This window comes from Leucopleurus acutus, assembly GCF_964270905.1.
Source record: "Leucopleurus acutus genome assembly, chromosome: 12".
NCBI lineage: Eukaryota > Metazoa > Chordata > Mammalia > Artiodactyla > Delphinidae > Leucopleurus > Leucopleurus acutus.
Genome location: NC_139154.1, coordinates 65,101,412 through 65,113,809, shown reverse-complemented (window position 1 = coordinate 65,113,809; position 12,398 = coordinate 65,101,412). Strand labels below are relative to the sequence as shown.

The 12,398-nt window shown below is 54.6% G+C and overlaps 1 protein-coding gene across 1 annotated transcript in view; it reads right to left on the bottom strand.

Annotated features, from left to right (window-relative positions):
* Positions 1 to 253: 253 nt before the first annotated feature.
* EPAS1 (endothelial PAS domain protein 1) overlaps positions 254 to 12,398 on the bottom strand; it is an 88,385-nt gene continuing 76,240 nt past the window's right edge. The window contains exons 8-16 of the mRNA XM_082852351.1: positions 10,247 to 10,394; positions 9,387 to 9,601; positions 8,084 to 8,286; positions 7,435 to 7,545; positions 5,605 to 6,086; positions 4,577 to 4,703; positions 4,303 to 4,420; positions 3,907 to 4,080; positions 254 to 2,154 (exon numbers count right to left, since the gene is read on the bottom strand). Coding sequence (XP_082708477.1) covers positions 2,003 to 2,154; positions 3,907 to 4,080; positions 4,303 to 4,420; positions 4,577 to 4,703; positions 5,605 to 6,086; positions 7,435 to 7,545; positions 8,084 to 8,286; positions 9,387 to 9,601; positions 10,247 to 10,394 — 1,730 coding nt within the window. The 3' untranslated portion in view covers positions 254 to 2,002. The remainder of the gene's footprint in view (positions 2,155 to 3,906; positions 4,081 to 4,302; positions 4,421 to 4,576; positions 4,704 to 5,604; positions 6,087 to 7,434; positions 7,546 to 8,083; positions 8,287 to 9,386; positions 9,602 to 10,246; positions 10,395 to 12,398) is intronic.

Sequence of the window (12,398 nt, the reverse complement as noted above, 5' to 3'; positions counted from 1 at the left end):
GTTCACGAAATCATTATGTTGATAGATACAGTTAATATGAAGTTTGGAATATTTTTCAGAGTGTTTTAGTAAAACTGCGAGGGTAAAATGCCCTTCATGCTGAGGCAAACACACAGAGAAAATCAAACACCAGCGCTCACATGCCAGTAACCCTTCAAGTTCTGCCGCCTGCCGTCCGTGAGGCAGGGCTGTGGTGCTCAAGTAACATTTTTGGCAACACAGTGACTAGGTAATTTTTCTTTTGAGATTTAAATTTTATTTTGTTTGGGGGCAGTAAGTCCATCCAGCCTTACCAAATTCTTGACTTGCTGTGTTTTGCTTTGTGTGTTTCTAGAAACTTCATTGTACCCATGACGGAAAAGTTTCACGTGATTGCTATTTCGAAAACAAATGGCATCGTCCCTCTTACCTGGTGAGTTACAAGACGCTCTGAGAACACTGTTTTCAGTGCTTCCTACCTATACACGTCACTTCTGGGGACAGACAGACCTCAAGGAGGGCCAGGGGCTGTCCCCGGAGCTCTGCCTGCTGCACCTCGGCCGTGTAGGGCGAGCTGATGGTGTGGCTGAGGAAGGGGCATGAGATGCGGCTGGTCAGGACCAGGAGCCCCCCTGTGTGCCCCCCTCAGTCCAGCTCCACGGCTCCAAGGTGGTGAGCTGGGAGGATGTGGACTGGCTCCCTATACCATTTCCAAATCCTCACTTTCTTTCATGAATTCCCATCTAAACCATCTCATGGTAGTTCTGGAAATATCCAAGTGTGCCCCATGAAAGACCATTAGAGTCACATAGCTCAGTGCACTTGAAGGGCTGGCAATGAAACCTGAAGAAGAGTTTAAAGCGCTTCCCCTCCCTTAGATTTGTCCCTAGCCTCCACCCCTGACGTGCCGTCAGACCCTCTTGGCAGTAATAATAATACGTACATACATACAGAATACATACAGAACATGAGGAGAAGGCAGCTGGCAATGCTCCCACATAATGATTCCACTTTCTGGATTGTGTGTCACGCCTATGGCATGTCCCGAAAGCAAAAAGGCAACAGAGAGGGAGACCTTGAGCAGGGTTAGTACAGGCCCGTGGAGTTCTGTACAATTCTGCAGTGTCAGCAACACCGTGAAAAAGAAGATTAACAGCTTAAAAAAGATCTTAAAGTGATTTTGTGAGCAGGATTCCATTTCCGTTTCTAAGTTTTTAGATATTATAAAGTACCCATATATATGATAAACACTTAACCCAGATATAAATTTTCTTTTTAAAAAACTCAGTTACGTTTTTGAATAATAATTTAAAAAACTCCACCAAATGCAGGGGAAACACACCAGTTTAGGAAAAGCCATACTGTGTAACTTTCACAGATAACCACATACAATGGAGTTCACCCTTCACATTTTTTTCCCCCCCAAAAAAATCGTATCAAAATTAGAGCAAAGAGTTGGCTTTAAAAAAAAAAAAAAAAAAAAAAGACTGAAATTTACAATACAGTGATTAGTTTTACAAAAGAAAGGAGGAGGGCTGAGAGAGAGAGGCCACAAATCAAGCTGAGAGAGCAAAATTATTTTGTTTCTCTTTGGCAACAACAACAAAATCCTTTTAGTTAAATGAAGCCAAAGCTTTCCCTAAAGGAGAACAAACAAACATACACCAAACTTGTTAGTATGAATATTGTGTGTGTGTGTGAGAGAGAGAGAGAGACCCGTGAATAATATAAATGAGAAGTAATTGAAGTTGGGGAAAGAACAATCTTATAAAATTTAAGAACATTTCCATTGACAGAACAAAACATAGCAGGTAAAACAATTGTATTTTAAAAATATGAATAATAAAGTGAGCATCTTCAGAAAAAGGCCACTACTCGGTGACCTGGGCAAGTTTGCCAGGTAAGTGTATCTTGTAAAAAGTGTGTTGGTGTTAGAAATATCTAGTTGCAAAAAAACAGACGGAGACCGTGAAGCTGGTGGGACGGCATGGGAAGGGGGTGCCTGTCAGTGGGTGGCCCTGGCTCAGGTGGCCTGGTCCAGGGCTCTGAGGAGGTCCCCTCCTTGGAGGAGCGTGGAGCTTCCTGGGACAGGAACGTTCACCTCACAGTCATATCTGGTCAATTCCGGCAGCAAGTAGGGCTCAAACGAGGGTCCGAGCAGCCGGCTTGTCATGCCTGAAAGAAGAGTTAGTGCCCTTATTTTCAAAACCCTAAATCAAACATTTGGAAAAGGGTCTATTCCATAAGAGGCCAGCATGGAGGAGACGTGTCGGGAGAGCAAGGGGCATTTCCAGTTTTCATGACTCGGGGGCAGAGGCGGGGCAGCCCTCATTTCACTTTCTTCAATGTTGTCTGTCTTTCCCGAGTGACCCAGCCCACGCAGAGAGCAGGGACCCAGCAGAAAGCATGTCGTCTCCATCCCATCAGGTGAGAGGGGCTGAGACCCCGGCGGGGAGAGGGTGCAGTGCAGACGGAGCAGGGAATGTTCGGGGGACAGGGAGGTTGGATGGAAGGAGAGCCCACGATAGGCCTCCTGGCCTGGGAGGTGGAGGCGTGAGCCAGCGCCTGGGCAAGGCTCGGGGTTGCCAACTGACCCAGGCCCACTGTGCACTGGCAGCCGGAAGAAAGGCCGAACAGAGAGAGGGAGCTCTGAACCAGCTGGTGCCTGCACGCACTTGCACACACACATTTACATGCGCGTACACAAAATGTACACACATGCATCTATACAAGTGTGCACACACACACAGGTCCTTCAAGGGCCTGACTTCCAGTTTCAGGACCCCCACCCTTGGCTGCCCCTCTTTCTCTCGCGCTGAGAAGGGGAGGCTCCCAGCACCCAAAACCCCACTTCCCGGGAAGAGCAGGCCCGGGTTCCTGGAGGCGGCTCCGGAAGCCCTTCGTCGGCCCCAGTAACGCGAGGCACCCGCTCTCCCTTCCCCTGGCTTGGCCGCAGCACCTCATCCCCGGCCCCCCCATGCCTGCCTCCCCCACTCGACCTCGCTCCCTCGTGGACGGGGCGGGTCTCACGCCTCTCTGCAGCACCACAGTAGCAACGGATACTTGGCTCACCAGCCCTTTCTAATCCCCCCTTCTTTTACCCTAAGGAACGACCGAGTTTAAAAGAGAATATTATTTTTCCCCTGAAAAGGATGAGTTTCCACTCAAGGAAACTACTGGGTGCAGAGCAGGGACGATAATGCTGGCTCCCACTTACTGCAAACACATCCACGGACTCTGCACTTTGCATGAGAGCCTCTTATTTAAATGTGTGGCCTGCTCCGTCCTCCAGCTGGTCACGAGCAGAATTCTTAGCCCAGGCCTGTCTTGTGACTCGTGACTCTAAAGCTCTGAAGCACTGAGCAGCAGTTTGCCCCGAACCATACTGCTGAGGAAATTTCTCTTTTTTTACGGCAGGGGTCCAACAATGTTTCACCCAAACTACAAGCAACCTTTCCGTGACAACATCTACATTTCACAAGATGGTAACAGACTAAGGTGGCCAGTCCTCCCAGAAAGCAAGGTCCAGTAGGGTGAGTCTTCCCAGACCCGCCTGGCCCCCCTCCCAGCAGCACGTCCTCAGCTCAGCTCCTGCCTGAGCTCAGAGTGATGCCCCCGGGAGGCGGTAATGTGAAGAACTGAGCAAAAGGCAGGCATAGGCTCGGGGGCTCTTAAGGTGGAAGAGCCCCGGGTGTCACCTGGTTAGTGGAGGGTTTTCCTTCTCGAGCCCTGTGGACACGTGGCCTTCCAGCCCCTGCTGCGGTACTTGGGGGAAAAGAGGGCTCGCCCTTCTCAAGGCAGCTGCCTTTCATGAGCAGGTTCGTCCTGGCGCTGAGCTGAGACCCACTGCCTTGTCCGTCCCCTGGCCCACACCCTCCCAAACCCAGCAGGCCCTGGAACAGCGCCCCCATTCCTGAGCGCACCCACCTGACACCTTGTGAGCCGCTGGTAGGCCGTAGTCCTGGTACTGGGGGGTGTAACAATGCGGGGGGAACCCACTCTTGGCGGGCTCCCCGGGGCTCACGGCAGATGGCAGCTGTGGCGGTGTTAAGTGTCTCAGGGGCTGGCTCCCGCCTCTCATGGGATGTCGGATGAACTCATCTGAAAGGCCAATGTCAGACAGTGGGGGGAGAGACCATGACGCCCCCAACGTCCCTCTTTCCTTCACACAAGGAGCCCAGAGGTTTCTGACGGCGGCACCCGGGCCAGAGTGGAAAGCGGGGAAGGGGGGGCGGAGACACCCTCCTGTCCTAGCAAGGCTCGGAGGGGAGGGAGTGGGGAGCCCCGCCACCGGCACAACGCCTTCCCCAGGCCTGTGCTCACCACTGGGGACGTCTGCGCTCGGCAGCCTGTCCAGCATCAGAGGGCAGTTCCCACTGCCCCGGAGACTCTTCATCCTTTTCCACATCAAGTGTGAAGTGCTGCTGCCTGGTGGGTCCCCCTGGGGGTGGAAGTGCAGAGGTTGAGGGGAGAGGCCAGAGGCCAGAGACCCAGGTCCTCAAGCTGCGTCAGGCTGAGGTGGGCAGCGCTCTGCACCAGCCTGGCTCTCGGTGCTCAGCCCCCGCTCCCCGCCAGCCTCCCCAGGGGCGGCGCTCACCCCACTCATGTCTTGGAAGGCTTGCTCCTCGTATTCCAGCTGTCGCTTCAGCTTCAGCTTGTTGGAGAGGGCGACCATGGCCGGGCTCATCACATCTGGGCCCTGAGGCCCGAAGCCCTTTGCAGACCTGCCAAGCCCGAGAGATGGGCGTGAGGGAGTCTGGAGCCCCACACACCCGGGACCCTCCCAGAACGAACACTCATGGCCGTGGCGGCTCCAAGACCCCAAGGGCAGAGTCCTGGACGAGGGGCGGTGGGCCTGAGGCCCGGGCTCTCCTTCCTTCCGCAGTGCCCTCTACCTGGTGAGATGCTGAGGGTTCAGGGCACCTGCACCTCCCTCCACACGTGCCCGCCCGTACCCGGGCAGCCTCCAGTCCTGGCTTGCGGCCGCCCAGCTCCGTGACGGCAGTCTTTGGGAGGGCTGCTGCTGTCCCATCGCCCCTGCCCTGCCTGGACCGCCCCCCACCGAGAACCAGGGAGGGGGCTCTGTAGAAGGCAAGGGCCCTGGGAGCTTGAGGTGAGTTCCCAGTGGGTGGAAGGGACTTGTGGGGGGAGACGGGGAGGGTGTGCTGGACCCCGGCAGCCGAAGGCAGGGGGAAGGCACGGGCATCTTTTTGCTTTTCTCAACCAGGCTTCCACGGCCGAGCCAAGGACCCGTCCCTCCGTGTTGTGCGTGTGGGTATTGTGCGGCTCAGCTCACGAGCTCTGCATAAAACGAGGCGCTCTGAGGGGTGGTCCGGAGAGCCACTGGTGCTCAGGGCCCTGGACAAGCTCCTTCTCTCCCTGGCCGCAGGCCCCTCGTGGTGTCCTCCAGCCCAGATAAAACGTGTCCCACTCGAGCCCTCACATACCTAGGGGCGAGTGCCCTAAAGCCCGAGCTCTCAGAGTTCTGAGAAGGGCTGAGTGGAGTATCAGACCCCTGTGGAGTGGGAATTGGTGATGGGGCGGGGGGCCTTTCGGGGCACCTGGCTGTCCCCTCCCTGTACAGCACAGCCTTCGCTGAAGCAGCCAAGGGCCTCTGCCACTTACCTCTTCTTGAACACGGAGAGATGGGGTACAGTGACGGGGGGCCCCAAGGGCGAGGCCCCCAAGGACTCCACGTGGTCTTCGCCGGGCCACTTCGTGGGCCCCACGTGTAAGGGCGGATCAGGGGGCCACTGTGTGTTGGATCTGCCCCCCATGGAGGAGAGAGGGGTGCAGGTCTGGCCACAGCACTGTGGCAGGGACACCTTGCTCCCACCGTCAAAGAAGATGAAGGACACAGGCCGCTGCTCGGGCTCTATCTTCTTGCTTTCCAGCTGATACTTGTCCAGGAGGAAGGGGCTGTGAGAGGCCATCGGGGCCAGTGGCTGGAAGATGTTCGACATGGTACTGAAGGAGTGCTGGGGCGTGGACTGGGGTGTCTCCGGCAAGAGGCTCTCCTCGGGGCAGATGGGACTGAGCTGGAAGTCCTCCCCGTCCATGGGGATGTAGGGTGCCAGGGTCTCCAGGTCCAGCTCATTGAAGTCCGTCTGAGGGGAGACAGACCACAGGCAAAGCAGCTACAGCAGCTGGCGCTGCCTCCGGGCTACTGTTCCATCTTAGCCCCTCATGCTCCCCACCCCACCCCTGCCAGAGGCCTCCCTCCCGCAGCTTCCCCTGCATGTTCTCCCTTGGTCAGCCTGTGCCACCAAATCCCCAGTCATTTGAGTCTCCACTCAGCCATCCTTGCACACCCCACCCGGTGCCACGACCTCCACCCAGCCCCAAATGCTCTCCTGTCTCCCAGTCCGAGCCCAGCCTTCACTCCCACACGCTGGGCAGGCACCACCTCTTCCACGAAGCCACCCCTGCCCACTCCGGTGAGCACGATGGCTCCCAGGGGGCCGAGGGCAGCTTTGTCTTCATCACCTCACGTGCCCAGGGTATATCGGTGGGTAGCCGTGGCCCAGTGCTACCTGTGGGACCTTCATTCTGATCAACAAGGACTCAGACGTGGACCCGCAGGTTCCCACTACCACGATGGGCACCGTAGGGAATTCTCACAAGCAGACGCAGAAAAATAAATGTTTCAGCCCTCACTGGGGGGAGGCAGCTGATTACAACCACCTGAACTGTTAAAGAGCAGAAGCAGACAGTGATAACCAAATACTAAGTAATGAATCTTATAGGAGTTCAGAGAAGAACGTGCAGGGGAGAAACAGGGAAAGTTTTGCAGAACAAAGATACAAACTGAGGAGGCGAGGCAGAAATCTGGATGCATAAATGGGGAGGATGCATAAATGGGGATGAATGATTTTCCTTTGGGTTTTGTGACCCACATACCCATCTACCCACACCCTAGCCTGTTTACACAGGTTTTACAAGATGTTTGGCCTTATGTAATAAGTTTCTGAAAAGTTACGTGTAAACAAAAAGTTGTCCGATGTCATTTTAAAATGCATTTAAAATAAGTTATTTCAAAGAATCCTAAAATGGAAATGTTTGTAAAGGGAATAACTGTTCCCTGTGCTTACAGAAGTCGTATACATCGGGGTATGCTTTTTAAATGCAGGGATCCTTAAAGAAAGGTTCAGTTGTAGTTTTCGTTTTCATGAGCGTTAAGAAATATGGAAGTTAGGAGGACATGAATATATCGAGAGTTAAAAGTAGAAGAGCTGGATTTGACACGGGTAAAGCAGAGGGCAGAAGTGAGAGCAGCAGACGACCACAGGCTCCGTTTCCCTGCACCCTCACCCAGTTGAGGGACTGTGGCCTGGGCCAAGCATTCCCACTAGTCTTTGCAACAAAGGGCTGAGGCTGCAAGAAGAGACTTCAGCCTTCACCACCAGCAGCTGGTAGGCCTGGCCCGCCACTCCAATCTTCCCCACGGCCACCTACCTGGGTGCTGCACTGGTCTTTCGCCTCTGTATCCATGGCAAAGAGCTTTTCAATCGCTTCAATCTTCAGATCGTCATCCAGAGATGTGTAATAGTCTCCGGGGCTGCTGGGCTGGGGGGGCCAGGAAGGAAGGTGCCCAGGTCAAGGCTACGGCACTGGCTTCCCCAGAAGGCCAGGGTAGAAGGAGAAATATGTTTCTGGACCCACAGATTCAACTCTATTCCACGGAATAAGAATTTGTAAAGAAACCGCGCCCTAGGAGCTGTGGGAGCCTCTCTGAGTTCAGTCTCCTCGTCATAGAATGAGGCTGTCTTGAACAGCAAACAGGACAGAGGCATGAGGCATGGCTGGCCGGGCTCTGTGCCCCCAGCAGGATGGTTACTGCCCTCCCTGGGGACTGAGCTCGGGGCTCCCAGCTGTGTGCCACTTGGCCCCTGTCTTCAAGGACCTGATCACATAGATGGGGGTGGATGGGTACTGAGAGCAGGCGCACAGCTCTAATGCGTGGCAAGTAAGTATCACAGCCCCCTAGGGGGCTCCTGCGTAGGAGGAGGGCAGGCCTCGGGTCTGGCCTGTCCGCTCAGCCATCCGGCAGCAGCCAGAGGAGGAGCCCACCCTCTCCATGGCCTCAACCCCAGGGGGCGCTCACCGTGGAGCAGCTGCTGCTGCTTCTGCTGCTGCTGGCGGCACTGGGGGTGGTGCTCCCTGGGGCGGCTGCCTGGGGCACGGTGAAGGCGGGCAGGCTCCCGGCCTCAGTGTGGGCGCCGTGGCTCCTGGGCTCTCCGGCCCACTGCTGGCCTGGTGGCAGGATGGCCTTACCATAGGCTGAGGACTCCTCAAAGTTCTGGCTCCCTGTGGAGACAAGGGCCTGGCTTGGTTCCCACCCCCGACTGCTGGGCTCACCCCAGGGCAGAGGAAGCACGAAGGATGCACAGGTGATCCTAGAGGGGCCTGCAGCGTGCCTGGGGCTCGGCCCCCCGTGTGCTGAGGCTTCGCTGGGCCAAAGGGGCCTTCACCTGGGGCTGGGGTTCAATGTACAGACCCCCTTTAATGGGAACACTCTGCTGAAGCCTTTAATTTTCAAAGACTAAATGTATTAGGAGCCACTCTTCCCTGGAACGTAGAGGAGGAGGTTATGAAAACTGGGCAATTTGCCTCATTACTGCCGCGAAACTGGGAAGCTGCGTGACTCCTTGTCCCAGGGCTGCTCTGTGTGATTCGCTGAGATCACCGTTCCCCGGTGGCCTCTCACAGCACACCCAACGGGGCCGAGCCAGCCCCAAGCAAGCACAGGGAGGCGTAGCTGTTCCTTGAGCGGCCACAGCAAGGCTGGGGGCTGACCGTGGGTTGCAACACGGGGAAGAAGGGGCTTCCCGCGTTCAGAGCGCGGGGCAAGAGCTGACAGCTCCGCTGGGGCCACCAGGACTCACATCCCCGTGGGACAGGCAAACGTTGAAAGAAGTGCATTCGAGGGCTTACTCCCGGGCCTGAATCTTTTCTCAACCCACGTTTCCGGAAGGATTTCTCCCAACATTATTATTTCAACCTAGCAGGCCTCTGCCTAAACAAGCAATCTGTCCTTCAAGGTGCAGATGGAGATCTGCCCACCCTGTGGAAAGATGCCTGTGGCCTCGGAGCAGATCCCTCGCTGCCCCACTCTCTCGTCTCAGGCTCCCCCCTCCCCCTGGAGAGCCTGGAGAATCGACCAGAACACCCCCACCCACCCCCACCCCCACCCGCCCCCGCTCAGCGCTTTACGAGGTCAGAAATAGGACGGGTCTTATGCTGCGGTGAGTGCACGTGCCCAGCACAGGGTCTGGCCACCAACGGATGATCAGCAAGACTCAGGGCAGGCACACGGCAGCTCTGCTTAAGGAAGAGCTGCGGCCAGGGAGGCCTCCCCCCACCCCAAGAGGGTTCGACGGGCCCTGGCTCAGCGAAGCGGCACCCACCGAAATCCAGAGAAATGATGGCATCTCCTGCGGTGGGTGCGAGCTGCGCCAGCTCCTCGGGCTCCTCCTTCAGCTTGGTGAACAGGAAGTTGCTCTTCTCAGACACAGCCACCTTGCCGCTGTTGTCAAAGATGCTGTTCATGGTCATCAGGTGCGGCTTGAACGGGGACTCCGTCTGGTCCATGGAGAACACCACGTCGTTCTTCTCAATCTCACTGGTGGGACAAGAGCGAGCTTCAGACCGTCCATAGTTTCCAGCAAAACTCTTTTACTCTCCAGACACATGGAAGTCCTGATAGCTAAGCCTCTCAGACAGAAACACGGGTATGGACAGTGTGTTGGCATTCCGTAAAGAGCCGTGCACTGGAAGGTTGGAGTCGTGGAGCTAGCGATGCGGAGAGCACCCACTGAGTGTGTATCTGTCTTGGATGCTGTGTTAATATCGTACGTGGGCTGCGTGGTGTGCAAGAGACTTGAAGGCTTTTGCTTTTGTCGCACCCCAGCAAGGACTTTCTCTAGATTTCTTCCCAGGTGCTACCGAGCAAAGGTGTTACATCTTCTCCCAAAAAGTAACAGTGGTTCTCTTCCCTTGGTTCCCATTCACTTAAGTGACGACTGTGTTCTAGCTGCCTCCCCACGTGGGTCAGAGGCATGACAGATGACAAAGGGGGAAGGGGCAGAACAAGCCTGTAAAGGGGAAATCCCAGTGTTTCACTGTTCCCAGGACGCCCACTGCAAAAGAGCTCGCCGACGTGGTGCCAGGTCCTGAAAGGCTCGGCATTCCTGGGCTGCGTCCTCAGTCTCAGGAGCACCCTGCACCCCAGCCTGCTTCCCCTCCCCGCCGGCCCTCACATGCTCACCTCAGGACGTAGTTCACACACATGATGCACTGGGGCTGCAGGTTGCGAGGGTTGTAGATGACCGTCCCCTGCGTCTCCAGCCACACGTAGCCCCCGTGCTTCGCAAGCATCCGGTACTGGCCACTCACCACCTGACCCTTGGTGCACACTAGGGGAGGAGAAATGGGACCTGAGGTCAGGAGGTGGGGGAGGAAGACCCCATGTGGAGGGCAGCGTGCAGGGGAAAGATGGGGGAGAATGAGCTGGATGGGAGCTTAGAGCATCTCGCCCAACTCTTCATGTTAAACATGAGGAAAGTAACCAGAGAGCTTAACTGACTTCCCTAGGCTGGCTGTGAGGGAGTGGCCATCACCAAGCCCTTGACAAGTTGTCTCACCCCTGGCTCAGCTGGGAGCAGAAACCAAGAGCAGCACCTGCCCTTCCTTCCCCCACCAAGGGAAGCCTCTCCATGGGGTGCCCTGTGGATCCAAATGGGCAGGCAGGGAACAGGCGAGCCCCCTCTGCCTCACACTACAGGCGGCAGGGTGCTTCCAAGCAGCGTGGAGAACGCCTGTCCTCGGGCAGCCACTGGTAGCAGGCCCACCATCGGCACTCTGCTTGTGAATAAAGGCAGTTTAAAGAAACCCCCAGATATCCTCGATTGTTCCAGGTCATCCGTCAGACCTGCCGCCTTTGGGGCCACAGCAAGCCCCCCCGCCAGCCTCTACACACAGCCTCGCCAAAGCCCCGGTAAGTCCTCCCAGCCGCCCAGCTGGGCTGCCTGCGCATGACTTCTTTCCTCTTCCAGAATGCTCTAACTGTTCATTTAACGTTTGTTTTACTCTATAAAAACATCGGGGAAAGGGCCCGGCACCCCAGATTGCCTTCTTCCCCAGTCCAGAATGCTCTATCTGCTCCCCTTAAAAAAAGAATCAACAAGTCCCTTTGAATGAAAGTTTGCTAATGTTAGGATTTCTGATAGCTTTCTGAACTGCCCATTTACTTTCCTTCTTGGGAATTCATTCTTCTGAATTCCAGTCTCAGAAACCCCCAAATCACAGAGAAAGAAGCATGCTGGCAGGATTAGGAAATCTTGGTTTCGGTTTTCCTCATCTGCAAAATGGGGTATTGATAATAATAACAGTAATGATAATAATTATTAGTACCCAGTGTCCCATAGCTGTTTGTACTGAGGACCAAATCTGCCTGCCTGGTTTATCAGGTACAAAAATGTGGCTGAATGTCACCGACAAATGCTGTATAGGAAAAGCCCCTCTGCTCCAAAGTTACTAACATGCACAGTGCCCAGGCCCTGTCACGTCTACAGGACACGTCTGTAGATAATGTCACAAGGGGCCCTGTGGGAGAACATGCAGACTCTCTAAGCGTCACAAACCTCCCCACTTTTCCGTGTAGGCTCGGGAATCACTCCCCATTCACCACCCTGTGTGGTTGAGGAATGCAGCTCGGTTCGTACTAACCATGCTTGTAATCCTTCACATTTATGTTTTTCTTGGCACATTTCCTCCTGTTCAGAAATTAACAAGCACCTCCAAGCTACAGGAAGCACTGTAACCATACTACACATAACTTACATGTGTATCCTGCTGTGCAGGGTTCAAAACCATCTCATAAGATAAATTCATTTCTGCAAAGGAATTGGAACAGTGCCTGGCACACAAAGCGTCCACAGGATTAGCGTTAGCATCACCTCGTTCACTGGACAGTGATGCCACGAGGCATCTATTATTATTCCTGTTTTCCATCTGAAGAAACTGAGGCTTAGAGTGATTTGCTGAAAGGCCCCCTCAGTGGAAACAGTCGGCAGGCTTATAGTCCAAATTAAAGGGTCCTAAGTCTTTTTGGTTTTGTTTGCATTTAAAAAAAGTCAACTTTGGTGAGGTTTAATTTACCTTCAATAAAAAATGCACCCATTAAAAAAAAAATGCACCCATTTTAAGCACAGATCAATGAGTTTTGCCGACTGTACAGACCCTTGTAACAGTCACCACAATCAAAGGTATAGAACTTTCCATCATCCAACCTCCCTAATTTCTTACACCTCTTGACAGTCAATCCCCATTGCCACCCCTGGTCCCAGGCAGCCACTGATCTGTTTTCTGTTGCTATACATAGAAAGGATCTTCCCTCCATTCACACGTAAGTGGGATCA